Source organism: Amblyomma maculatum, chromosome 2 (assembly GCF_055883805.1).
Source record: "Amblyomma maculatum isolate TAMU_Amacu chromosome 2, ASM5588380v1, whole genome shotgun sequence".
Classification (NCBI taxonomy): domain Eukaryota; kingdom Metazoa; phylum Arthropoda; class Arachnida; order Ixodida; family Ixodidae; genus Amblyomma; species Amblyomma maculatum.
The window spans coordinates 97,390,828-97,417,984 of record NC_139345.1 but is presented as its reverse complement, the minus strand read 5'-3'; the positions used below and the strand labels follow the sequence as shown (position 1 = coordinate 97,417,984).

The following is a 27,157-nucleotide window of genomic DNA, read 5'->3' as shown; positions in this document are numbered from 1 at the left end:
AGATCCTGCCATATGTAACATTCGCCTACAATACGGCGCCGCAGGAAACCACGAAGTTTACGCCGTTCAGTCTCGTATATGGCAGGGAGGCCCGCACGATGTTGGACGCGATGCTCCCCTGCGGGGATGAAGCGGTCGAAGCCGATGCCGCCCATTTCGCAGAACAGGCCGAGCAAGCCCGTCAGCTGGCCCGCTTGCACTTCAAGGAGCAGCATGCCACCGACGCTCGACACTATAACCTTCGGCACAGGGAAGTCCACTACGAACCAGGGGACCAAATGTGGGTGTAGACCCCCGTGCGCCACAAAGGCTTGAGCGAGAAACTGCTCCACCGCTATTTCGGACCATATAAAGTCCTGCGCCGCTTAAAAAGCGTTAATTGCGAAGTCATTACGGATGGAACTGTGACCGTCAGTGTTCGGCGTCAGCGGCCTGAAATTGTACATGTGGTGCGCTTAAAGCCGTACTTTTCGCGTGACTGAGCGCTTCCTGCTAGTGAGACCTTGCGTTATTGTACAGTTCACCTCACACCTAATTTTTTTCCTCCTCTCACCTCGCCATCGGGACGATGTTTTTCTTTCAAGGGGGGGGGGGGGGGGATAATTCCACGTGCCTAGCGCCGCGCGACAGCCGTGCTTGGTGCCGACGACGACGAAGCGGTTGTTGGCACGAGCGGCGCGCTTGTGCTGGACACTGTCATCGGAGCTAGACGCATATATATATATATGTGAGAAGGAAAGAAGCCAACAGTCGGCTAGGCCAAGGAAAGCATTGGGGATTTTGTTTTATGTCTTTTTTTAATTTTTACTTGGATAATCACAAAAATGAGTAATGTAATCTGCTTAGGGGCAGGATAATTAAACACAAAGTCGAAGAAAAAACAACGTGCCGATGGTGGGGACCGAACCCACGACCTCCGAATATCGCGTCCGGTGCTCTCACAACTGAGCTACATCGGCCGCTGTCCCCCCTGCTACTTTCTCGGGTATTAATGTTGTCTGTATACGAACCTTGAGAGTGTTCACCAGCGCCACCCTCAGCCATAGCGGCGGACGTGGAACGTCCTGTGTTACCGCCAGCGTCACGTAGAACGTGATCAAGAGCGAGGGCGAAAGCTGTGCTAGAACCCTCTTATGCTACCTATGGCTTCAAGACTGCCAGAACCGAGACCCCCGTAAGCTACAAGCAGATAAATGAAGGGAAAATGAGGGTGCTCGTTATAATACATGAAGGAAAGAAACCAACAGTCGGCTAGGCCAAGGAAAACATTGGGGATTATGTTTTGTCTTTTTTTTTAATTTTTACTTTTCCCCTAAGCAGATTACATTACTCATTTCTGTGATTATCCAAGTAAAAATTAAAAAAAGACATAAAACATAATCCCCAATGCTTTCCTTGGCCTAGCCGACTGTCGGCTTCTTTCCTTCATGTGATCACGAGCACCCTCATTTTCCCTTCATTTATCTGCTTGTAGCTTACGGGGGTCTCGGTTCTGGCAGTCTTGAAGCCATAGGTAGCATAAGAGGGTTCTAGCACAGCTTTCGCCCTCGCTCTTGATCACGTTCTATGTGACGCTGGCGGTAACACAGGACGTTCCACGTCCTCCGCTATGGTTGAGGGTGGCGCTGGTGAACACTCTGAAGGTTCGTATACAGACAACATTAATACCCGAGAAAGTAACAGGGGGGACAGCGGCCGATGTAGCTCAGTTGAAAGAGCACCGGACGCGATATTCGGAGGTCGTGGGTTCGGTCTCCACCATTGGCACGTTGTTTTTTCTTCTACTTTGTGTTTAATTATCTTTCCCCTAAGCAGATTACATTACTCATTTCTGTGATTACCTAAGTAAAAATTAAAAAAAAAAGACATAAAACATAATCCCCAATGCTTTCCTTGGCCTAGCCGACTGTTGGCTTCTTTCCTTCATGTATTAAAACGAGCACCCTCATTTTCCCTTCATTTATCTGCTTATATATATATATATATATGTGTGTGTGTGTGTGTGTGTGTGTGTGTGTGTGTGTGTGTGTGTGTGTGTGTGTGTGTGTGTGTGTGTGTGTGTGTGTGTGTGTGTGTGTGTGTGTGTGTGTGTGTGTGTGTGTGTGTGTGTGTGTGTGTGTGTGTGTGTGTGTGTGTGTGTGTGTGTGTGTGTGTGTGTGTGTGTGTGTGTGTGTGTGTGTGTGTGTGTGTGTGTGTGTGTGTGTGTGTGTGTGTGTGTGTGTGTGTGTGTGTGTGTGTGTGTGTGTGTGTGTGTGTGTGTGGACAAATCAAAATTTAAAATAAAAAAAAAACACATTATATATAAAGTGGGAAACATCCTGCTCTGTGTGTGAAACGCTATCGCATCATACCCTCAACGGCGTAGCTTAACGTTCTCTAATTTTTTGCATATGCTCGAAATAGCAAGCGCTCTAAAAGCACTATGAATCGGAGCACTCATTTCGCACTCGATCGATGTTTAGTGCTGTAAAATATGAAGAGCACGCTATATGTATTTTCATATGGTATCCTTTTATGAGCGTTCATGTTCTAAAGTGAAAGGCAAACGGAAATAAACTGGGGTCAGAAAATACATGACCCTATGTCTCGGCGAACATGAGAACGGCACCAAATTTCTCACTTTCCACTAAGGGCTCGGGAGATGACACTGAGAGTTGTGCCGCAACTGCCTCCCCCTCCACCGTCGTCTATCTCTCTATCACTTTCCTTACGGTCTTTGTGACAGCATCACACCAAATATCTCCTATGGCATGCCCGCACTATAAGAACAAAAAAAAATGGCTGCACTGGGACTAACTTCCCCACTTAAGCCCTCGCAATGAAAGGTTAGTCAGTGAAGAAACTGAATGTGCCCTGCAATGTATAAATCTTTGTTTCTATGAATGTGCTGATTGGTCTGTTTGGGAGTAATAGTTCTGCTGTAGCATTTAGTCTCGAACGGCGGAACTCACCTAGGACTCTTCGTTCACTTTGTCTCAGAACGTAAGCACGGCGCTTAATCAGCGGCAATTCCTTCCTTTCCAGACTCCCTTTGGTTCTCACACTCTCCATCGCTTTCCTTTTTGTTTGACACGCCCTCTTCCCTTAATCGTAGAGCACTGTAGCCGGCTGGTAACGCCCCCTACAACACCTTCCTCCCTCACTTTTTTCCTCCCCTTTTCTTTCTTTCTCTCAAAGGCTCAGAGAGTACCGGCATGGTGCCCACGATCCCCTCGAATCATGCATACTCGATACCTTCCACTACATGATGCACGTGGATTGCCTTCTCATCGACCATCCGCTAAAGCCTGTTGAGTTTTCGCATACGAAGTACCCAGCTCACACAAGAGAGCTCTTGGGACGGACACAAATCGTGTTCGTTTCATCGCCGAATATCAAGTACGGCTACCGCACCAAAACGACGAGGGTCCGTCAACGGTGTCGCAGAGTGTTGCTGAAGGCCCCAAGTTTGCCGAAAAAAACGCCGCGCTAAGCAAACGGCTGCCAATGTGAAGAGATGCCCGGTGGCGACACGAGGTGGGACGCACTGCCGAGGGACTCTGTTGACATCCAAAGTCTTAGGCAAATAGAGGCCGCGGCGCTCGGTCCGGGCGCCCCATTGTGCGGGCCCACGCGTGTAATAAGGCTCCTTTCTCTGTCCAGTGGACTTTTAAAATAGGCTCGGCCGTTGGCGCCGCTGAACAATTTGTTTTATGTTTCTTTTTATTTTCTACCAGATTGTAATTAGCCGCCAAGTTAGAAATGGTATTTTATAATTTTGTTCTCTTTGTCGTAATCTGCTTTCTTTACTCCTCCCCGCATCTCCGAGTACGCTTCCATCAAGGAAGTGAGTGACGTCTAAATTGGTTGGTCGTTCGTCTTCCTGTAGCACCGTGAATGAAGAAATTTAAAGTAACTGCCCCGTCACAGCGCACAAACGCCTCCATCACAATTGAATCGCGCGTAGGCGCGATGTGGTCTTGCTTAATAATCTTCAGCTTCCAGCATCTGATTACTTGTCTCACAAAGTAGTAAGCGCTGTGGCGTACCTTGCAAAGCTGGAACTGGTTGACTCGATACAGCCAGAACACTCAACATTTATTGAAATGACATTTCGTATGGCGCGTATGCTTAAGGAATTGGCGTGAAGCCGGAATAATTTTAGCGGCAGGGAAGCTTCCTTATTCAGTTTTATGTTCGTAGACACGAGCAGTATCGCCGTTATGTTTGAAAGCATGAAAATCGTAAGGGCGTATTTTTGAAGCCACAAAAAAAGTTAAGGCGGACGCCTAAACTCCGCCTTTAAGAGTATGACGCGATAGTGTAGACAACCAGGCGATATATAGACCCCCGCTTCAACCAAGTCGTATGAATGTGCCTGTGTGGTCAAGGAGTAGCATTTAAGAGCCACTGGAAGGTTGAATCTTACTCCAACTTCCCATTCCAAAGGAAGAACCCGGGTTGACAACTCCTCCCAACTTTCTGGTATGCTGTGATCTCGTTTAATTGCAGATACCATCGAAGAATTAGGGTTCAGCGATGTCAGCTGCCAGCTACCACCTGGCAACGCCATTCCCGTGACTTTTCGCTCAGAACTCTTCCGCCACCGGCGGCACCGTATTTTCTGTGTAACAGGATCTTTAACGTTATCGCGCTAAAATGTTGGGAGGGTTCACTTCATTTACACTTCTTAGCTATGAGCTGATCACTTTGCATGCTTCTCATTTGCATCTTGGCTAATAAAGCTGCTCCAGAAGTCTGCATCTGTGTGTCTTCTAAATTATCTCATTTACTGCTTATTTATTGAAGTAGAGCTTTCGTAGACATCACTTTCAAATTAAGACAACTGTGGAATATTGTACGATACTGTTATTAACATACAGATGACAGTAGTTTAACCATGTGATGCGTAGCGTGGTCTTGATTTTAACGCAGCATTATTAGAGAGTTTTAGTTTACCGTGATCCGCGATCCACTACTGTGATCCATCCGTGATCCGCTACCGTGATCCGCCACCGCGCGTTCCACTGCGCATGCCCAGACCTCCTTGACGCCGATAGATGGCGCCACACTGGATGTCGGCACATAGACCTGCCGCGTCGGGACCAATCAGCTTCTGCGCCCCGCCCACGCGCGGTAGAGGGTCACAGTGGCGGATCACAGATCACAGTAAGCTAAATCTCTCTATTAAGGTTCGCGTGTCGCGGAAAATACGGAGCCGTCGTCGATATCGTTGATGGCCAGCGAAATATTCCGATGCAATAACAGAAATTAGCAGCAGATAAAGAAAAAATTAAGAGGAAGCTTAAACTTCACCTTAAAAGTTTAGGAACTTGAATGCGTTCGTTCATTTTCTTTTTTAGTTACGACGGACTCCGACACGGTAATGACTCAGCCCATATAGTGCTACAGGCTACGGCACAATGACTAATCACTTTTTAGCTACGAATGACTATCACATGACACTCCGGGATTTGCTTTTGTTAACTTTAAATTAATTATTATTATTTATAGTTTTTGCTTTTCATTTTATTTCAATGGTATTATGTTATTTATTAGGTATGACATTTTTGAACATTTGCAACTATCGGTAAATATGCGATCAAGTATGGCGTTGGCATTAACCACATCACATTTCCGATCGATTACCTAGCATGATTTACTTTCTTTATGATTGCAAATGATACGAAGGGAAAATATAGCTTTCTTTTGTAAGCTGTATGGCAGCGCTTATGTGGATGTCAATAAGTAATTACTCCCTTACTACAAATGTACTCCACTTTTTCCTGAATATTCAATCAGCACGGCTCCCACTTTGAGTCATTGATCAATTCTCTCTAGCCCTACCATCTAATCTGAGCGAATGCAACGGAAAGGCGGAGGTTCTGAGTTTGACTGCCGTACCAGGATGGATTTCTCTTAAGTACGTAGATTCTCTTTGTACCTGTGTGGCTGTGCTTAGGTGGATGCCAATTAGTACCTATTCCCTTGTTACAAGCTTCCACCGCCGCATAAATGCCTCACGAAAGAGAAGGCTGTCATCTAGCGTCCGCGCGAAACTGATGCATTTCTACACTTCATCTTTTAAATCAAACCTCCGCTTATGCAATATCGCAACCCATGCCCCTACTATAATTTCTGGCCGTCTTTTATCCCATCACGTGGGGATGTCACAGCTATCTGCCAATCCCACCCATCCCCAACACCACCCTCACTCAGAGGGAAACCGTGTAGAAGAAAGGACCCAGAGGACCAGTTTCAGATCGCGGACAGAATCTAAAAAGCAGCAGAGGCCCCTGGAGCCCTGGTATAATAAGCTATTCAACGGGACCAACAACCTTTTCAATAGAATAATGTTTCTTCCTTCTCCTCCTCCTCGAAATCCTCGTTCAACGCAGGCAACAAAATCGGGCTTCTGAATTCATATGAAGTATTAATAAAGAAAACAAAACAATAAAACAAAAGGAAAAAGTCATGACAAGGTGATGATATATTTATTGTGGTCATTTCTATCAGCTCTTCAATACAGTGAAAAAAAAATCAGCACTACAGAAGCTATGATACCCACGTGTATGCAGTGTTAACCTTATCGACTGAGAAAAAAAAAATAAAATCGTGCTTCTGAAGTTATTCCACGGTTCTTGTAGGATAATGCACCATCTATATGTAGCCCAGTAGTGAAAGCAAAAAGAAATGACGTAGTCGTACTAATTTCTTATTTGGTCACTGAACTACGGCGCTTATTCTTTTACAGACACTCCATCGATCAGCCCCGTAGTGAAAATAAAAAATGACGTAATCTTGCTGGCTCCTTACTTGAGCACTGCACTACGGCGCTTATCTTTTTACGGACACTCCACGGATCCGATTTGCGAGTACACAACGACGGTTTAAACGAGGCGTGTAAACTGAATATGAATGCATGTTGGGGACCACTCACCGACTTCTTTGAGGTGGTCAAGCACGGCATCCTCCTGTCCAACGTCTTCCTGCGTCCCATGGCGCATCTTGTTACGCTGCTGCTGCCGCATTATCATTCGCCGCACGTTCTCAACCTGCGAACAGCGAGCAGAAGAAAACGTATTACAGACACTGAGAGGCATGTATGCGATCCCTTAATTGAAAAAAAAAAAAGAAAGCCGCAACCATCATGCGGCGTTATGTACCCGTGAAACGGCAAATTTAATACGGAACCTACTCGTCAGCGTTACCTCAAATTCAGCGTTATTTTTTAACTTTTTTTAAATTTGTGTAAAAGGCATCAGTGGAAGCTCTTCAGGGGGCGAAGAGCAAGGCTGTTGTTCGAGCTAAGTAGAAATAACTCTGAGTAAAGTTAAATAAAAACAGCCATTATTCTTCGGCAGCAAAAAACGCTAGTCAGCGACATATTCTGCTTCCGCTTCATCCACGTACTGGAATGCGCTCTATAGGTGCTTCATTAAATCTTCGCAGTAGACAACAAGCGTATTGCAGTTACGTTCATCTTCATTCGCTGAAAGTAAACCATCATTACACTATTTGCCCACTGAAATATTTAACTAGTTCAAAAAAAAGCATTGCAATGTCACCACCCCTTCCCTTTCCTGTTCTCCCAGCTGCTCTGACAATCAGTGACCCCTCCACATTTCTTTACTCCCGCATGTGCTGACCGGGAATGTCAGCTCCGCCGTTAAATAGATCTTCCTTTATAACGGGCACATGTTGGCCCTACATTCAATCATGCGTTCTTGGCAACTTGTCGTCACTTCTAGCGTAATTTATGGGGTTAACGCCAACGCGAAACATTAGGAAAAGTAAAGTCTGCCAAGAGCACTGAATATTTGGTACCATTGCTATTCGATTCGAAGGTGCACGTGTACTTGACCTTTCAGCGAATGCGTATCTCTTCATTATTATAAATCAGACTTGAATCATCATAGAAAGCATGCATTCGCGAGTGCTGACTATTCTGCCTCCATAGGCTAGCTGAAAAATGTGGGCGAGCAGCAAGTAGATGTGCAGACTCCTTCTCTTGGACAACGTCGTTACCACTCGAGATTAGTATTTACTTTTCACCGTCCTTCTGCGAGTCTCTCAGCATAATGTAACAATATTACCAGATTTCAAGTGTTTTCAGTGGTTCATATCCCCTCCTCCTCGTGCCAGTGCGTTGGGAAACACTTTCTGTTCTTCAGCCGGCTTAGGCAAAACCATCACTAGATAGCGTTCAGTTACCAAAGATGGCCTGAATGGATTTCTTGAACACTTTTCCCATTAAGCAATCATGGTACTTTTTGCGCAATAGATGAAACCAAATGTGACGCTCTTCAAATGGTAGAATATATATGTATCAACACGTTGATGGCGTACTTAGAAGGCTTTGATCAGTTCAAGCAGCTGATTCTCGCAGCCGGATCAAGTGAGTCCATGTTTCACATTTTTGTTTCTTTTACGGGCTCAGATTAAAAGCAATATGTAAGGCCAGTCTAATACCGGATGAATCGAAGATAAATTCAGGCTTCTTGGGCACGACGCGGCAACACAACAGAATTAAAAAAAAAAAAAGTCGGTTTAAAGCCACTCTTTCAAAAACGTAGTTAGGCTTCAGGAAGTTTTGGTTGATCGTTCATTTGTCCTTTCTTTCCATACTCCTAGCACTCTTTTAGCTGAAAAGTACTCAGTGGCGCATACCATGTGGACTGAGAGTCGGTTCAACGCATTCGCTAATCGGATCACTGAAAAGCCCTGGAGAGAATTGGAAAGAGAGTAAAGCACTCCGCTGCTCCCAGAGCTAATGTGATTCCCGAAAGACTCGGTGTTAATACTTCTTTCTTGTTTTCTCTCTCTATTCGTTCTAATGTCCATACAGAGAAACAAATATGGAGTTTAAACAGGAAGAACTAAAGCGGAAAATATTACCACAAGTACGCTACTTCCATCCGAATTTGCACTTTCGTTCATTGCGCAATTGAAGAGGATCATATGCGATAATTATAAACGACTCAGAAATTGGCGATCAAATATATGGTTTCTGCGAACACTTGAAAAACATAAAACATTAAGTGGAAATTTTTTGCAGTTTGTCGTAGTGACCTGACTGAGCAACAACATGTACCATCAGCCTGCTGTTTCAAAACAGCCGTATGATAAAAACGGGACGCCCTAATTTCAACATTAATTTTACTATTCTTGTTACCCCAACGTGAAATTATATCAAAAGCTGCTTCCTTTCAGCCGAATGTTTTAGCCAGCAAATGATTGCATAACGATAAAGCACGAGCCTGTGCCGACAAGCGACGAGAGTGACCACGCAAGTGAATCAATGAATGAGAGATAGCGACAGCATGAGAGAGTGAAATAGCAAATGTGGAAGCCAGTTGATGGTTTGGTGAGTCTTCGTGAAAGAATGAACGTGTATGTGGACGACTGAAGAAGCTATCGAGGTTACAGGGACATTGATGTGCAATGGAATGGCTGAATGAGTGAATTCCACGTTGCATGCATTATTTCACTTTTTTATTGATAACAAATTTCAAATTAAATGCAGTGAAGTGCTCAAGCTTCGTAAACGTTTGAGACTTTGATCCTCATGAGCTAGACTACTGGCCTGTATATCATATACTGAAAAGAAATTTCTCGGCTAACTAATATGTGCACCTGACATCATGCAGCTCTACACCTCTGGCCTGCTGTGGTACATTATTTCTTGCTTTGAATATATGGCTCACGAGCACCGTCTTATCTGCACAGATGATGCTAGGAATAATTTTCTAATGACTCGTTAGCGGCAGCGTGTCGGTTGGGGCGTAGCAGACTTACGTTTTCAAGCGACGTTTCCGACGAGTCTGGTTCGTGGTAGAAGTACGTTGGCCCTGGCTTCTTGGTGTCGTAACGCATGGGCCTCCGGAAAGCTGGGTCTTGCCGCACGCCAATGTCGAGCAGTTCATCGCCTTCGTAGGCTCCCGTCGGGTAGAGTGTCTCCTTTGGAAACTCCATCCAGCCGTCTTTCACAGCACATGCACAACGACGCATGCTATTGCTCGAAATATGGGCATGGTTGCATCAAAGAGAGTATTAAGATCAAGTTTAAAGGAGCACAAACTAAATCTTCGATCAAATGACTGATTTTCATGTCATAATAGCTGTGACGGCCGAAGCGTCTTTGTTTTTTTTTTTTTTTCCTCGCGGGAAAACAGCTCTTTATTCTTAGATTCCAGTTTTCAGGCGGCACTTCGAGGCCTGATATTTGTATTTTGTAGTTCCACGACAATGGTGATATTGGAGCTCACTCGTGCAATGACAAAATTTTGGAGAACAAATTCTTTCTAGATGCTCGCGCCTTCCCCCTTATGAGTCTTCATTTTAGTTACGGTAACGGCAGCTTTGCGGGTCTAAGCTGTACAACGTTTTGCAGTCTATGTTTCATTTCTTTTTTTCGCCAAATATTATCGCACCATCGTACGATCGAACAATTGCAGCTTGAGTAGGTACTTACTCTCTGCTTTCTAAACAGCTGAAACTTCCAAAACCAATATAATATTGAGCAATGTAAAGTCTGTAGCTGGGACAAAAGTACAATATCGCTCCAAGAGTCGACAGTTTGCTGGTTTGTTTTCTTTCGAAACCTCCATATATCTTTCTGGTTGATCCGGTTTACCAGCGAGAACTATAACGATGTCGCTAATCATTTTGTTTTTCTAAATTGCATATAAAACACCTCCTACATTTTCCGTTCCGAGTGATTTCTTCACTCGTGCCTCAATAACCAGCATTGCCAATCGCCAAGGAACTGACATGGGCTTCATTTACTAGTTAAGTTTTATGTCATTATGTTTTCCGGTCACAACATAGCACTACAAACTATTACAACGATCTAGGTTCCGCAAACCCTCCGTGACATAGTACAAAAAAAAATATCTTGTGTATGCTGATCTTTGTACACGCACCAAGTCTCAGCGCATCCTCATGGCTGTCAGTCCAGCCATGCGGCTTCGACTCCCACGGAGGTACCGGCCGGTCTAAAGCCGCGGACGACGATGTGTCGGGCGCGGATACGCCGGTGTTGGAAGCTCCGACACCAGCCGAGTTTCCGCCAATTCGGGATGATGTGGAGGAAGAATCTTCAGGCACAACGTCGTTCACCGCGCGGCCTTGCTCCCGATTGTCGCCAGGCGCCGTCGCCGAAGCAGTTGTTGCGGGCTCCTCCGCGGCGGGCGCTGCAGCTGCGTCGTCTGCCCTGGCTTCATCAGCCTGGTTCAACGGCACCCACTGGATTCCTTCTTCAGTGAAGATAGGACGTTGGTTGAGGTCGGAGGACAACTCGGTCTCCACCACAGGAACCTGCATGATCACAGGAACTCTCTCATTTGCAGGTTCTTCTTTGAAAGGCTCTCGACGTCAGCCGGTTGCTTCAATCGACTGATTATTTACTGCTTCATTAATCTAAGAGCCAATAAGTTAATAAACAGATCATCATCATCATCATCATCATCAGCCTGACTATACCCACTGCAGGGCGAAGGCCTCTTCCATATTCCTCCAATTAGCCCGCTCCTGTGCTAGCTGCATCCCCTTAACTCCTGCGAACTCCTTAACCTCATCTGCCCACCTAATTTTCTGCCGCCCCCTGCTATGCTTTCCTTCCCTTGGAATCCAGTTTGTTACCCTAAGCGACCATCGATTATCGTCTATTCGCACTACATGTCCTGCCCATGCCCATTTCTTCCTCTTAATTTCCACTAGAATGTCGGCAACTTGAGTTATTTCTCTGACCCACTCTGCACGCTTCCTATCTCTTAATGTTACCCCTACCATTTTTCGTCCCATAGCCCTCTGGGTTGTCCTCAACTTAAGTAGAACTCTCTTGGTTAGCCTCCACGTTCCAGCCCTATAGGTGAGAACAGGTAAGATGCAACTGTTGTTACTTTCCTCTTGAGCGATACCGGTAAGCTGCTAGTCATAATCTACGAGTCAGATAGCCATGCCAAATCATTAGCTGTAAATGACAAAGTTTAACAGGTTCATCAATGGCAGTCTGAATGTGAAAAACAAAAGTGCAGGCCCGCAGCTTTCTATATTTTTCTGGAGCAGAAAACCAGCATCAATCGCTGCGGAGGTTTCTTATGTCCACTGTCAGGCCAAAAAAAAAAAAAAAAAAGACAGATCAAGTGTATAAATTATACAAAACATCGCACGTTTTGACTGCAGTGCTTTCCGGCTCAAAATGCTCATTTACATCTTATCGGCACTGCCCAGCAGGTGAATGCATCTACTTCAAAATGCGGCAAAAAACGCCACTAAAATAACAAAGCAACGTTGGCACCCCGAATTCTCGTATTGAAAAATACCTTATTTGGAGGTCTCGCACACACGTGTTATTGCCCTGCGCTGCCGTTTATGTTTTTTTACCCGCCATCTGTTTAATTGATACCAAGCAGGTAGCAAAGACAAGATGATGTGTACACAAGAAACGATGGAAAAATAGACTAACTGACTGGGATTGTTGCACTCGCATTTGCCATAATAAATTTACAACAACTACCACGTTCTTTCTGCTGCCTAAAAAGTATGCATGCCTAACGGCCTGCCATAGCAGATATCTGGGAGAAATGACCCTTCCAATTTTTTAAGCACTCGTATTTGCCATAATAAATTTACAACAACTACCACGTCCTTTCTGCTGCCTAAAAAGTATGCATGCCTAACGGCCTGACATAGCAGATATCTGGGAGAAATGACCCTTCCCATTTTTTAACTATGATTTAAGTCACTGCGATAATTTTATGAATTCACAGCTATACACAACTATGAGCTCTCACATTATGTGAGGCTATTTTAAAGTTTTGCAGCTGCTTATTCTGCCACGCCAGCTCATGTAGCCTTTCCAATTATAACTGCTGTATAAAAACAGGGTGTCGTGAATGCGTTGGCTACGCTCTTTATCTCGTTCCACACAGGTACCAGTTATAAGTGGAACTTTCAAAAACGTTCCGCTTAATAAGTGCAACTTTTTTAAAAGTTCCACTTATAAGCGAAACGTATGTGGAACCAGATTAAGAGTGTACAGAAGCAAATTCCGGTAAACTTAACAACCAATTTAATGGCTAAACGAATAAAGAAAACTGTGCACGAATTCACATCGACGTCTGTCTCGGTCTGCGTCTTACAAGCTACTGTCCGTTTGTATTCGTGGGCAGTCGGGCGTTCGCATCTGCTTCGGCCGTCAGCACGTGCAAACACACCACGCGCGTACAAACACACACGCTTGCGAACGTTCGCTCACCGGCGTTCGGAAAACGCGCGCAAGCAGGTACCATCTCCTGACACCACTTCGGTTCTGGCGCCTTCCTTTTTGTCCCCCGACACAGGGGGTGTAAACTGCTTACCCCAAATATTCCTTTTTCAACCGCCATCAACCATTCCACTTAAGGATCCCATTAGACTTCGAAGTGAATTATATTGCTACGAAGATGACGAAGCGGGAAGTGGCGCGGGGCGGAGCGCTCGCGCCAGGCACGCTGGCCATTAAAGCATATTTCATCGTCATGTCATCATGCCGTTCTGTTTCTGTTGTGTCGCCGTGTTCCATCGATTGTCATGCCACCACGTAACAATTTTAATTATGAATTACAGCCCCTGTCGCATGCTTACAGTCCTCCCATGCTATATTCTTCTGTATCTGCATACGCTTCAATATGCGTCTTCAGGTGATAACGAGAAATAAAAACTTTGCTTCGCTTTTTTTCTTTTCCTTTTCACGCTGCTAAGGGGGCAGTCCTTTCAACTGGCCTTTCAGCATGTTCTTTTAAAGCCGGTTTTACCGCAATATTACATTAGCTGCAAAAAAGCACGCTTTACAGGAGCTTTTAAGATAAACTGACAGCTGTTAGAGCAGCGCTGTGAAAAGCGCGAGGGTCTTGCCAGTTACTATTGAGAAGAACACCCTTTTGGACACAAAATCGTGCGTCAGTCATTGTCTTTCTGGCTGTGATTTGACTGCCTCAAATGTGCTCATCAAATCCACGGCAAAAAATGCACCCCTTTCCCGCCTACCTCCCTCTTACTCCAATCCAAACTTTTCCCTTATTGATATATTGTTCCATTCCATGACAAACGTCACCAGAGTTCCCACTAAACCATCGGCACTTTCTTCCAAAGTATGTATTGCTTTTTACTGAACTGTCCAGAGCAATGTCCCTTAATATCTCCCAGAAAAAAAAAATTCACACGTTATGTGACAGCCTTTTCAGGTTTCTAGAGTAGTGCAAAACTAGATCTCCCGCCTGAGCACTGCGCAAAGTGTTTATACTAAAATTGAACTTAAAAATTTTATGAACTGACAAAGTTGCAGAAAATTACATTGCGCTGCGTATTTGGACTAAATTTCATAGTCACGTACTGACTGGAAAATGCGTGTCTTCTCGTATACGTATATTCTTTCATTGTGATATAGCTAATATTTACTGGATCTTTTTGTTTTAGTCGGGAAAAACGTTTTGAAGACGAACGCTGAAGCACCAGTCGTGGGTGCTTCATAGTGTTTGGCGCACAGGTTTGGCGCAGCCCAAACAAACAAAAAAAAAAGCCTTCCTTCAGTCCACTGACGTGCTGAGGCATCGCTTATCCGCTCTGAACGCTGCCGGCATCATCCATTCTAGCGTGCTATATTTAAAATATTAGCGACACGCTAGAGTGAAATCAAATGATAAGAGGGAGAAAACAAAAAAGAGCGGATACAGATAATTTATTTTAGGTACTGTTTTACGCGAAAACAACATTAACTTAGATAATTGCCTACCTGCCTTCCGTCGTCCTTTCTTCACATCGTAACCTTGCTCAAAGGAGAGCTTTAACGACTAACAAGTAATAACCACTGTTCTTGTGCTTTAGCGTGGCTGAAAGTGGTCGGTGTCAAATTTCCAGGTGATTTGGCGAAAGTGGCTGCCCGTAAACTTCCTTCGATACCAGAAACGGCTTTGTTTCCGAGAAAGATGAGACTATACTGAGAGCAACACTGAGGGGTTAGAGTATAAAACAATGGAATGTCCATGTGCTGTTTACTGGAATCGCCATTACAAACCTCTGATCAAAATGAGCTGGGCTATTTTTTTTTAACTGCGCTATCTGGAGTCCAGACAGTCTCAGTAGCCTTTACAATAGCATCTACCCACGTGGAAAGCCGACAGGGTATCATGATTCGGCCTTTGTAAAGTCTTTCACGGTTGTCCATTGTGTCGCCAGCCCATCGAAAGTGTTCTTACCCACTGAGCCGATATTGGGAAAATTATATTCTTGGTAATTCTTTAATCCTGGTTATTATTTATTTATTTTATTAGCAACGGCTGAATGTGTGAAGGAATGGAAAGAGGTCTGTGTGGGCAGCACCTAGGGTATATTGGTGTGTTCTGCAGTGAAGTGACAGTATGGGGAAACAACGGCCAGTGCTGCGGCACTCAACCTTAAACTTTTTCGCGACTAAAACAAAAAGCCCCAGTAAATATTGCTGAATGCAGTCGCAATAAAACTGGGTATTAATTTAATTGCATTCTGCAATTTTGCACTGCCAACTTCAGTAAGAAATTTTCGTCTCAATACAACGCACTTCATTTTTCATATTTGGTATTTGCTTCTGAAAGTTATTCCGTTCAGCCTTAGCATAAATATTATATTTCAAGCAGTACATGTCATGTCAACAATATTAAAAGTGTTGTATTGCTTATTAATTTTACGCGCAGTGCTTAAAATGTTGCAAAACAATGCATCATAAAATAGACAGAAAAAAAAAACGAAAAAAATGTACTGGCGATTTGCGGATGCATAATAAAATAGCAACACACATGTACATTGTTAATAAAAATTTGAAGCGTAAGAAAAGGAATAGTATATTTTTCTTAGCCTCGCACTAATTTGGAAAAATAGCACTGTCACATGACGAGTAATTTTCTCAAAGGATATCAAGGGAAACAGGGCTTGACAATTCAATAAAAACCCGCAAGTTTTTAAAAGAAATCGGAGAAGGTCGAGCAGAAACTTCGTTGTGCTTGAGTTGGAATGAATCTTTTTCCCCATTCTCTCCTTTTCCTTTTACCTTGTTTACCTCAGGTTATTTCCTGCCATAATGCTTATTTTCTTTTTTTTTACTTCTTCGGCTTTGACGGAGAGTCTGATGTGGCTATTATCGCTGAGATGCGGCTTGACGAGCATGGACTAAGACAGTGCCACGCGGTTATAAGTACACCAATATGCAGCAATGAATTCGTTCCCTTACGGCGCGGTTCAGGTGTCCACAAAGCAAGTGTGACAAATACTGCACATTTCCCTTCCTGTGAACCAAATATTATTATTATTTATTTCAACGTAGGGTGCCACTGCCCTGCGCAGGTTGCAGATGGAAGACGAAGAGCTTCTTTCAGAAGAGGTGCATGCAGTGAATTGTGCCTCTGTAAGGATAAGTAATCACTACAAGAACCATGTTTGCAAATAGTGTCACTTACATCGGTTCCCTTTCCGTAGGTAAATGAAGGAAGCTATGCAACAACAACAAAAAAATATTGTTGGAGAGACACCCAAAGTCTTGTAAGCCATCGGACTGTCATAGGCAAAAGCAGAGAGCTTTAGCATAGCGTATACCACCAGCGCTGCCACCTGGCGCTTACCGTATGCCACAGAAAGGCTTGTACCGGGAAGCCTGAGGTGCCAGGTGGCATCTGGCGGTCCGAAATACCTGCCCCCCCCCCCCCCCCCCCTCTTTCCTACAGGTTTCCTGCGCTCTAAGTGAAACTTGCGCCCTTTGATGACCTTTTGCTGGTTGGCTGATGGCTACTTGTGTGTGACACTGCTTGGCCACGGACTGTTCGGAGTCCCACTATCGGCAATTTTGCTGTTGAGTAAGAAGGTGCGCCTGATATGCTCTTTAAAATACAACGCAGCAGGCACAATGAGATGTATGGAGTCTTTCTGTCCTAAAACAGCGCTTGGGCAACGAATACCCTGTAGTGGAGGGCTACCAATTTTATCTCGAGCATCATCATCATCAGCCTGACTATACCCACTGCAGGGCGAAGTCCTCTCCCATATTTCTCCAATTAACCCGGTTCTGTGCTAGCTGTATCCATTTGACCCCTGCGAACTTCTTAACCTCATCCGCCCACCTAACTTTCTGCCGCCCCCTGCTACGCTTTCCTTCCCTTGGAATCAAGTTTATTACCCTAAGCCACCATCGGTTATCCTCTCTTCACACTACATGCCCTGCCCATGTCCTGCTCCTGCATTTGAAGTCTTCTAACTTGAAACAGGGTTATGTGACGTAGATTTTTTTTTTTCTTCTTCTTCGTGCGTATTTGACAAGGGACAGAAGAAGGAAGTACTGATGGCTAAAAAAAAGTGTTAGGCTTGTATTCGCGAAGCCCTACTGCCCATAGAGGAAATGAATAGGTTAAGCTTCAATCAGTGAACTATCACACTAGGCTCGAAATTAAGTTGCCATTCAAACATTTTCATCAGGAATGTAACTGTACAGGATACATGTGTGCGCTCAGAGACCACGCGGTCCGAATGAAGTTGTTAATATAAATGCACTGTATTGGCCGTTCTAGTAGTAGAGGAGCAGTCTTATCAAGAGCGATCTTTCCCGCTTTTTATCTGCCTCCGTGGAATCGAGAGAAGAAGGCAGGCACTATGTTATGTTTGCCGACAAAGCTCGAAGCAGCAACGATCGTGAGCGTGACTGAAATTTGGCTCAACACTTTCTCGCTATGCGTAAGAATTTGAAACAGGCACACAAAGGTCCTGTACGGGCACCATGGCAGCATCTGCGAACGAGGCTACCGGCATAAAAAATAAAGAACGCAAAGACAAGAAAAGTGTCTATACACACAATAGAACTCCTGAAAGGCGGGAGAAAGGGAGAACGAGCGAGCGAGGAAGCGTGATGTGACACAGTTTTTCACGCGGCGAGCACGCCTCAGCGATGCGGGCGTCGTCCGTGCGCAGCTAAAGAGAGAAAGCACCAGGAAGCGAAGCTACATAGCACGATAGCCTGGTGTGCCTCTACGAGGACGCACATTACACAACGCACGCGATAACGCACGGGGAACGTAAAATAAACGCGGGAAGAGGCTGCACAGGCCATCGATTCCGCTTATTGTCTTTTTCCTCGACAGGTGACAACATTACGCCGAATTCCAAATACGAGAGTGTGCCCGGGAAGGGCAAAAGACGGAAGGGAGTGGGTGAAAAAGCGAAGAGAACGTCACTGACGGGCGTCGGGAGACGGCGACGGCCGGTGGAAGCCAGCAGCGAGTTGACAAGCAAGCCGACACAAGCCAACGGCGAAGCGCCGTCTCCCGCCACCGGCATCCTTTCCCGGCCTTGCAGCTTTCCGCGTCCGTACGTCCCCGCGCGCGGCGTTTCACACGCCACCGGTTTGCAGACGACCCATGTATACGGGCAGGCCCGCACATCGTTCGCTAACATCGCTGGAAACGCGCTGTTGTTCGCGCACTGTGGGGGAAAGGCAGCAAAAGAAGCAGTAGCATCAGACAGACGCTATTCCCCGAGGACTCCTCAGCTCAGTGCGAGAGAAGAGTAACGCTCCACCGCGCTTATAGTACGCGAAGGCTCGACGGCTGCGACCGCGTCGTCGCTGCGAGGCTCGGTCGGACGGAGACAAAAGCGGCTTCCCCGCCTCCACCTTCGCCGCCATGAAGTTGGTCTCTATGGCGACGAGGCTAATGCGCGTCGTCCAGGTATGCATAAGTGGCCCTGTCGGACGGCCACCGCTGCTAGTTCGCATGTGTGTGTGAGCGCCGTGTTGTAAGCACAAGCACGTGCCCGCACGCACCCTTGTTAGAGCGTCGGTATGCCCACGGAAAACACGGTCGAGAAGACACGACACACTGGACCGAAGGTCTTCTTCTGTCGTGCCCAGTGTCTTGACGGTTTCAGCTGACTGCATCTAACCCGCATTACGTCTGAACATTGCCCTTCCTGACTTGTCTCACTGTTCAACGCCGGAGCTGTATCTTTCTGGAAACTTCGAACGATGAAGGATCATACTCGTTTGCACCGACCCTGTGTACAAGAAATAATCACGACCTCGCAGAAGACAGGCAAGAGCTTATTGCTCCAAAGGCGAACAAAGTACACGCAGGATTTAGTTCGAATGCTTACAAGAAAATAGATAGGTCATTGCGGTAGTTGAAATAGAAGAACAATGTTTAAAAGTGAACAAGTTTAAAGAGAAGTAGCTCCAGCTTCCAATCTCACGAACCACAATTACCTGCCTACATAGTAAAAAAGACATACCTAGCTAAATCTACATTACGTTCCAGAAGGCTATTTAATTGCTTGACATGTATACGTTCCCTGGAGTCTGTCCGTAAATGTTCAACACTGAGAGAGACTTAGATCACAACACAGAAGTATCTTCCACCGTCTTACTACACTGAGCGGTGGCCTCGCTCCTGCGGCGGGAGTTCAGCGCATGCGCGTCGCAGGCGTGCTGCCCTGCCATTACGCGAGCACAATGAGCAGCCACCGCCCACTCTGCGTCGTACATTCCGATCCCAATCGTGCTTCCAACAGCGTTATGTAAATCAGCAGGATGTTTTCAATTGGTTCTCCCGCGAATCATGCAGTTATCTTCAACACCAAAAATGTAGATACAGAAAGAGTTGATTATGCATCTTACATAAGAAGACGATTGAATAATGCAGGTTGTAATTAGGGAAATAAATACATTTGAAAACAGTCACACAAATACTACTATGGGGATCATTTTTAATACTGTCACTGGATGCCCGATATCAATTTCTAAAGTGGTATGAGCTGGTTCTATAACTACTCATTCGAAACAAAATTCTCGGGCAAAGTCTCAATGCAACGCGCATGTGCATGATGGGAATTGCGAGACACCATAACAGTTTGTTATTCAAATCGAAGCTCTTCAGGGCCGAATTAATCTCTATAGAAACGTATACTTCAGCACAAAGCCTGCAGGAGGCATTGCCTGAAGACCCCTGGGTCCGAATATGAGAGTTTGTCCAGTCTCTCAGGAGCACTGCGTAACTTGGAGTTTTCACTCTCCCTGGTTGCTAATGAGCGCATTTCCTCAAAAGCCCTCTCTTGGACTCCACAGGTTGAATGCAAACGACCAGCATGTACCGCATGTACCACGCATGTGTAATTAGTGCTGAAAAGAGGTGCAAAGGGCGGCCGCTTCCGCATACCTGCCACCCCGCATGTACTATTGGGGACAAAAGTCTTCAGGACACAAGAAAAGTAAATTTGGCATACAAGCGCCGCATGGTTTGGCGGCCTCTTGATTTCACTAGCTGATGTTACAACATGAAAGTCCGACTGTCAGATCGTTAAGCTTGGTATTTGGACAGCGGCTAACAACAGATCTATTGGCTACTGTTCCTGATTACACGCCCTGGAAATTTTTGTCGAGTACATAGAGCACTTGGTGGAACCAAGCTGAGCCTGCGGCGTTCACATTCATGTCTTTTAAACCCATTTACTGTATACCAGGGGAATTCTCTGACACTCCCGAGAGGGCGCCGTGTCTCGTGAGTATAGGGCGAGCCACGGTCAGTACTCTTTTTCTACTAACTAAATAACGTTTCTTATAAGACAGAAAAACAATATTTTCGAAATGAATGGTGCATGTCTAACAAAGCAAAAAAGAACCAGCCGTGCGCAGCGGGCTCTAATGATTTAAGTTTGCGTAGCAACTACTTATCCATAACAAAACTGCTCAAGAAAAGTGCTTTTATTATATTACTAATTACCCATCTCAAATTCAAATAAACAAATAAATTACGTGACAACTGTCTTTGCAAAAAATTAAAAAAAATTATGTTCGATAACTTTCGAAAATGTATATTTTTCGAGAGCTAGGCTAAATATGATTGTTTTAGTCAGAACTACGCTTTTTGTGCCGTATCATTTCCAGGGGTGGTCTATCATAAGACTGAGTAACCATTTTGAACAGTTGACTGTGAAATAGTTGAATGCCCTTGAATTGAATGTATCGAATTATGAAATGTTCTTAGTATTCTAATTTATCCAGATGATTTTAGCCGGCTGTGAATGGGGAAATAGTTTTCAGCTGTCCGGAAATGCCACTGTTTCCACAGCTGCGGCACAAGGAAGTTCATTGCCTCTCGAGATGAAAGCGAGACCGAGCGGCAAGGAACCGGCGCTAGCCACGCCGACGAGTGCGCATCACCCTACGTCGCGTGCTCTTATCTCAGCGCCCGGCTCGGAGCGGTAAGGGTTTGAGAGTATGTGATAAGACCGCCGCTGTATGATGCGTGCTTGTGGGTGGGGCTAGCACTGTTTCTGACCGCGCAGTTTTGCTGTTGACCGCGCGAGACCAGTAAAATAAAACCTGTTGAAAAGTCGACGAGACAAGAAGTTTCAAAATTCTAAAATCTGGTATGGATATTTCTTATGGTGGGCTACAAGCCCCTCGCTAAATAAGGAGCCTATCGGAAATAGGTGCAAAGGGACCTATGCAATATTACTTAAACGGCCAACTAGTTAGCACGGCTTAGCTTTATTCTGATGCACCGCACCACTGCCAATGCTGCGGCAGAAAAAGTGCTCTTCTAGTTCGAAATGCGTGTTTTAAAAAACCTTAAGAGTGACAAATCAGTTGACGCGGAGAAAACAGAAAAGTGTTCGCCTTTTCAATACTATGTGTAGATGAAGGCCACATTAACGACATTTACATAACTTTCATTCACATTGTGATTCATGCTACTTTCTACTGTTGTCAGTATTTTAACTACGGCTAGTGGTACATGGTATAAGTGTACAGCGATGTATCGTTCTGTACGAGTTAATTCTGACTGTTGTCCGTATTGCATTGCAGCTAGTGGTATATCGAACATATAAATAGCGGAGTATCATCCTATGTGAGTTTTCGTTGTGTCCAAGCATTCTTTCTATCCAAGATACCGTTATACGTGGCTTCGTTATATCGGTGTGTCGTGCATACCATCATTATCATAGTCATATTACTCACAAGTTATAGCCAGTAGTCTTTTATTCGCTAGTATACTACTCATTTCTCCACCCATCCATGTACTAATTTAATCTGATCATACAACACACGCATATTATACACACCAGTCATTTTAAAAAAAATAGTCATTACTTATTAGTCACTGCTTTACAGCCACTAGTGATTATTTCCCTCTATTGTGGCTCTAGAATCATTCTTATAATCTCACCTGATCACGTTGTATGCATGTGTACGAGAGCAGCACAGAGGCTTCTGACGGAGAATGCGACTCCGACGGACAGTGCTTGACTATAGCACTCTTATCGAGTTCGCATTAACTCATTGGTCGAACACTTCAGCTCCCTGAGAAAAAAAAAAAAAAAAAAAAAACCATCGAATGCGTGACTTGCGTGTGCCGTAACCATTCCTCGTAACGAGCTCTTATCTGCCGCAGAAGGGAAGAAACCGTGATTTCGGATGCAAAAAGCCATCTTTGAAAGCATAGTTTGACCCAATTTTGAATATATCGCCGATGGGTAGCGTTGATCCAGGCTGCCGCTTGTCGTTTCTGTTTTCTATACTCCTTACCCCGCATACAAAACAGCAGGGTGACGACACATACAGCAGTGGCGCGTATTCAGCCGCAGTGATTTGTAAGGCAGCTAATGTTTATTATTCTTTGCTATTAAATGAATCTTCTAAAGAAAATTCAATAGATTACCAAGTTACTAGGATAGGGGCGTAATTCGTAGCTTTCAAAATATGAGAAAAATGTACTAAAGCAGCTGCAATATAATTATGGCCTGAGAGTAGTGAGCACGCTTGAGAATTAGCCAACACAAAGCCATGCGTTGCACGCTACCTCCTCGTCAAACTGTTTTTTTGTTATTTCGCGCTGCGGGTTTCTCGGATGTTCAAAAAATACATTCCACTCTGATGAAAGTCATTATTGTTGCATCCGAAATTGACTTATTTTCGTTCACCGACGTGGTCATTGCACGAACAATACCCATCACTAAACAAAAAAGAAAATTTAAGGCACCATTGTTTTTCAATTCGTTAGATCACTAGCAATTTTTCTTCCCCAATGACCGCCATCAAATGGGCTTTTCAGCCAAACCTCAACTCTCTTACCGACAAACAACTGAGAACCACATACCGGAACGGGTGTTCTACGCTCAAAGCGTTCGCGCACCATTCTATACAGCGGTGGCGTCGTACACGGTTTGACGAGCAGCGAAGGAACCGTTTTACGGCAGGCAACAAAGGAACTGGTCCCATGCGAAGCTCGCAGCCGCCCAACGCTGGTCCTAATACTGGCGTCGACCAGTCGCCTATTGGAAGCATCCCACGTTCCTGTTCCGACAAGGTAAGCCTTACACGCCAGTTCTCCCTCTCTCTTATATAGGTACCAAGGATAAGGAAGCCAAGCGCATAACAGAAGCAACCACCCGGCAAACTATCGCGCGACAAAACAGCACTTCGGGAATCCGGACACCGCAGTGCTGCCACCGGATGCTCAATTTCTCGTCAACGGTGCCGCTTGCCAGCCCGACGGTCACAGAAAAAGCCAGAAACAACGCGCAGCGCCACGCATCGGCGAATGACGGCGTCGACGAGCGAGCGAGCGCGAATGAATAGGATATAACTGGCAGTCGTAGTCCCGGCTAAGGCTGGCCGAGCGAACTCCGGGGCCAGCTCCGGCCGTCGTCCCATTTCGCGGACATCCCCTTTAATGAGCACGGAATTGAACGCTCCCTCGTGAAACTGTGCCCTCTGCGATTTTCCCTCCGCTTCCTTTCCGTCCACCGCTTCCCCAGAGTCCCTCCAGTACCGAGCGGGAACTCTCCTACCCCATTGCCTGCTTCCGTGCACGCCCAAGACGATGAACTCCTCTCTCGCCATCCTTTCCCCTCATCCTGTACCGATTCCTTGGTTCCTCCCACCAGCGTTCTCCGATTGCTGCTCGCAGCGGCTTTAATCACAATCTTTCACTGTCGTGAAAATTCTTCTTTCGGAAGTTTTACGGTTGAGTCTGCATGACGGGCAAAAAGAAGGAAAGACTTTGGCACAAAACGGAAAGCGGCGAGCAAGGAATGACCGTAGAATGCGAGGTGTTCCTGTCCTGCAAAGACAGGGCCGCTGCATTCCTTTATTTTACGATTTGCGCCCGGCTCGGAGTACAAGAGAAGGCAGAAGAGGGAAGAGGAATACGAAACAATTCCGTCAGGAAAAGGCCTCACACACAACAAAGGAAGGAAGAAAATAAAATAAAAAGCGCCTCCGTGTCCGCGCGGTTCGCGGACATCTTCAGGTTAAGCTGGTCACTCGTTTCATGCGGGCGTCACAGCTTTTCTTTTTCTTATCCTCCGCTAATAAAGGTCAGCGCGTGCTTACACGGCGCGATTCGCCTTTGCTTAGAAGTAAACCAGGCGGCTGTTGTGCTCTGAGAATTAGAAGCATAATCACCCTGGACCGCTACTTGGACGTAAAGTGAATGTGGGCGCTGTTAAGTTACAGGTGTGTTTTCCTGTGCCTTAGTCAAGCTTGTAACAGGTATTGTTCTTCAGCTTGCTTAGAAACAAACAGAGCTACAAATGTTGTGATAGTCGTATTTAAGCGCGAGTCGCCAGCAGTTACCTTGCTTGCAAGAAGGAATTATGTAGCATCTGCCGTTCAACATACATTCATCCACGCTCATCGGAACAAAACATAATTGGTTTACTTAGGCGTTCCTTATTACTTTCACACCATGCGGAGCCTTCGATTACACCGTCTTTATTAGAGCATATTAAAATCTGGAGCGGTAAACATCTGCATGCTTGAACATACTACATGTTTAGCACCGCATCGACTGGTACTCGTCTTATTATTCAGCGAATAATCATCTCGAGGTCACTATATAGCGCGCCGCCAAACGGGCTTCTCGATGCCGGTGAAGAGAGGAGCAGCTGCACTCACATCTGGTGGGATGAAGACGTCGTAGCGGTCCTTATTCTCGTCAAGCAACGACGCCGTGTCCTGGGCCACCTGGCGCAAGTAGTTCAGCACACCTATCACGTCCTCGCTCTCCGCCGAAGCGTCGCCGGTCTCGTTCGAGTCGTCCTTCGCCACTTCCGCTGTCTACGAGGTTAATGTAGAACACATCCCATGCTTGACCTCACCGTTGCAGAGTACGAAATATATGCGGAGACATACAGTCAAGCTGAAATGAACTTAAAAAAAAAAAAAACGTGCAGGGCTACTTGGCTGATCTAATACCACTAGAAAAGAATCCAGAAAAAAAGAGAAATATATAAATATATATTAAGCCAGGCAGGGCTACTGCTGTGAAATTCTTCAGCATATATATATATATATATATATATATATATATATATATATATATATATATGTATGTATGTATGTGTGTGTGTGTGTGTGTGTGTGTGTGTGTGTGTGTGTGTGTGTGTGTGTGTGTGTGTGTGTGTGTGTGTGTGTGTGTGTGTGTCATGAAGTGATGGCCGAATAGGTAACTGCGTGCCGCATCTCAAAACTTTTAGTACTAATTTAATGCAGCACCATATTTGGCGAAACTATGGTTGGTTGGTTGGTTTGTGGGGTTTAACGTCCCAAAGCAACTCAGGCTATGAGAGACGCCGTAGTGGAGGACTCCGGAAATTTAGACCACCTGAGGTTCTCTAACGTGCACTGACATCGCACAGCACACGGGCACCTTGCTTTTCGCCTCCATCGAAAAGCGGCCGCCGAGGCCGGGATTCGATCCCGCGTCCTTGGGAACAGTAGTCGAGCGCCGTAACCACTGCGCCACCCCGGCGGGGCGGCGAAACTATGATATGCCCATGAAAATGCTTTTGGAACAGGCGTACAAATTTCGAGCGGTATCCCCAAAGTAGTGCACATCCTATTTCTCGAGCACAGGTTATCCGAAATTTAAAACATTCGCAAAGAACGCAGACTTATATCCGCGGTACCTATATCATTCTGTAACAGAGCCTTGTCCAAGCTGTATGGCTTTGTGCCACGTGTGAGCAAGGGCACGTCCGCCTTGTTTGTACTTTCCTTTGGTGACGCCCGGTTCAGCCTGCGCGGATGACGCTGTCATCGTTTTAAAATATTGATCCACGAAGCGCAAAGATGAAACTCAGATTATGATGAGCAAGCACTGTAATGAGGATAAGAAATTACAGACCAGTTGAATTCGGCTGTCACATATTTTATTTATTTATTTATTTATTTATTTATTTATTTATTTATTTATTTATTTATTTATTTATTTATTTATTTATTTATTTATTTATTTATTTATTTATTTATTTATTTATTTATTTATTTATTTATTGTACCTCAAAGGCCCCTGTTGTGGGGCATTACATGAGGGATGATACTATGAAGGCGGGCGTTGTCACCAGTGTTGGTACCCTGAAGGAAAAACAAAAGCTGTTACAAACAAGGCTTGCATGTCCTCGATCATAGCTGGCTTAGAGCCATAAGGCATTGGCGAAATTGCATTGAAAAGGACCTTAGGTCCAGCGAATGTGCGGCTGTAATATTTGTGAATATCATATTATTGCAGCCAGGGTATTATAATATTCGTAGCCAGGGTTCGGGAAAAAAAAAAAGAATGAGAGGCACTACGTTTTGGACACCCGCAACATTATTTTGAGAACACACGCAACAGTAAAGTATTTAAGCCATATACAATGCCTAATTCACACTCTATGGTGGTTGGTTAGTTGCTTGTTTATGCGTGGTGGATCAAACCCCTCGTGCTGCTTTATTCAATATTCAACTGTATCTTCGATATATAAAAATTTTTAATAATGGCTTTGGCTTCATTATGAGTGGCAGACTTCACGGTTGCATACCCTTGCAAAATAGCCAAGGACCTTAAAACATGTATTAACGCTCAGCGTGACGAAGTTGACGAAACCATTCGACGAAGGCGCCGTGTCGAGAGAGTTACCTTGGCCTTCCTCTTCATAGCCTGCGCCTTGAGGGCGTCCTTGAGGGCGGCGAGGGACGTGGCGGCGTCGGAGGCTGCCCTGTCTTCGGCACTGGCTAGCACCTCCCCGGACGCGAGGAAGGAGCCCTGAACGGCCGGGACCTCCAGCGGCGGGAAATACACCTCATCGGCGAACTGGGGCGCCGCGCCTTCCTTGAGCCCGCTGTTCGGCGTGAACCTGC

The 27,157-nt window shown here is 45.3% G+C and overlaps 1 protein-coding gene across 1 annotated transcript in view; it reads right to left on the bottom strand.

Moving 5' to 3' along the window:
* IA-2 (tyrosine phosphatase IA-2) overlaps nt 1-27,157 on the bottom strand; it is a 419,415-nt gene that overhangs the window by 365,887 nt on the left and 26,371 nt on the right. The window contains exons 5-9 of the mRNA XM_084592103.1: nt 26,937-27,153; nt 24,932-25,093; nt 10,905-11,298; nt 9,778-9,962; nt 6,920-7,034 (exon numbers count right to left, since the gene is read on the bottom strand). Coding sequence (XP_084448229.1) covers nt 6,920-7,034; nt 9,778-9,962; nt 10,905-11,298; nt 24,932-25,093; nt 26,937-27,153 — 1,073 coding nt within the window. The remainder of the gene's footprint in view (nt 1-6,919; nt 7,035-9,777; nt 9,963-10,904; nt 11,299-24,931; nt 25,094-26,936; nt 27,154-27,157) is intronic.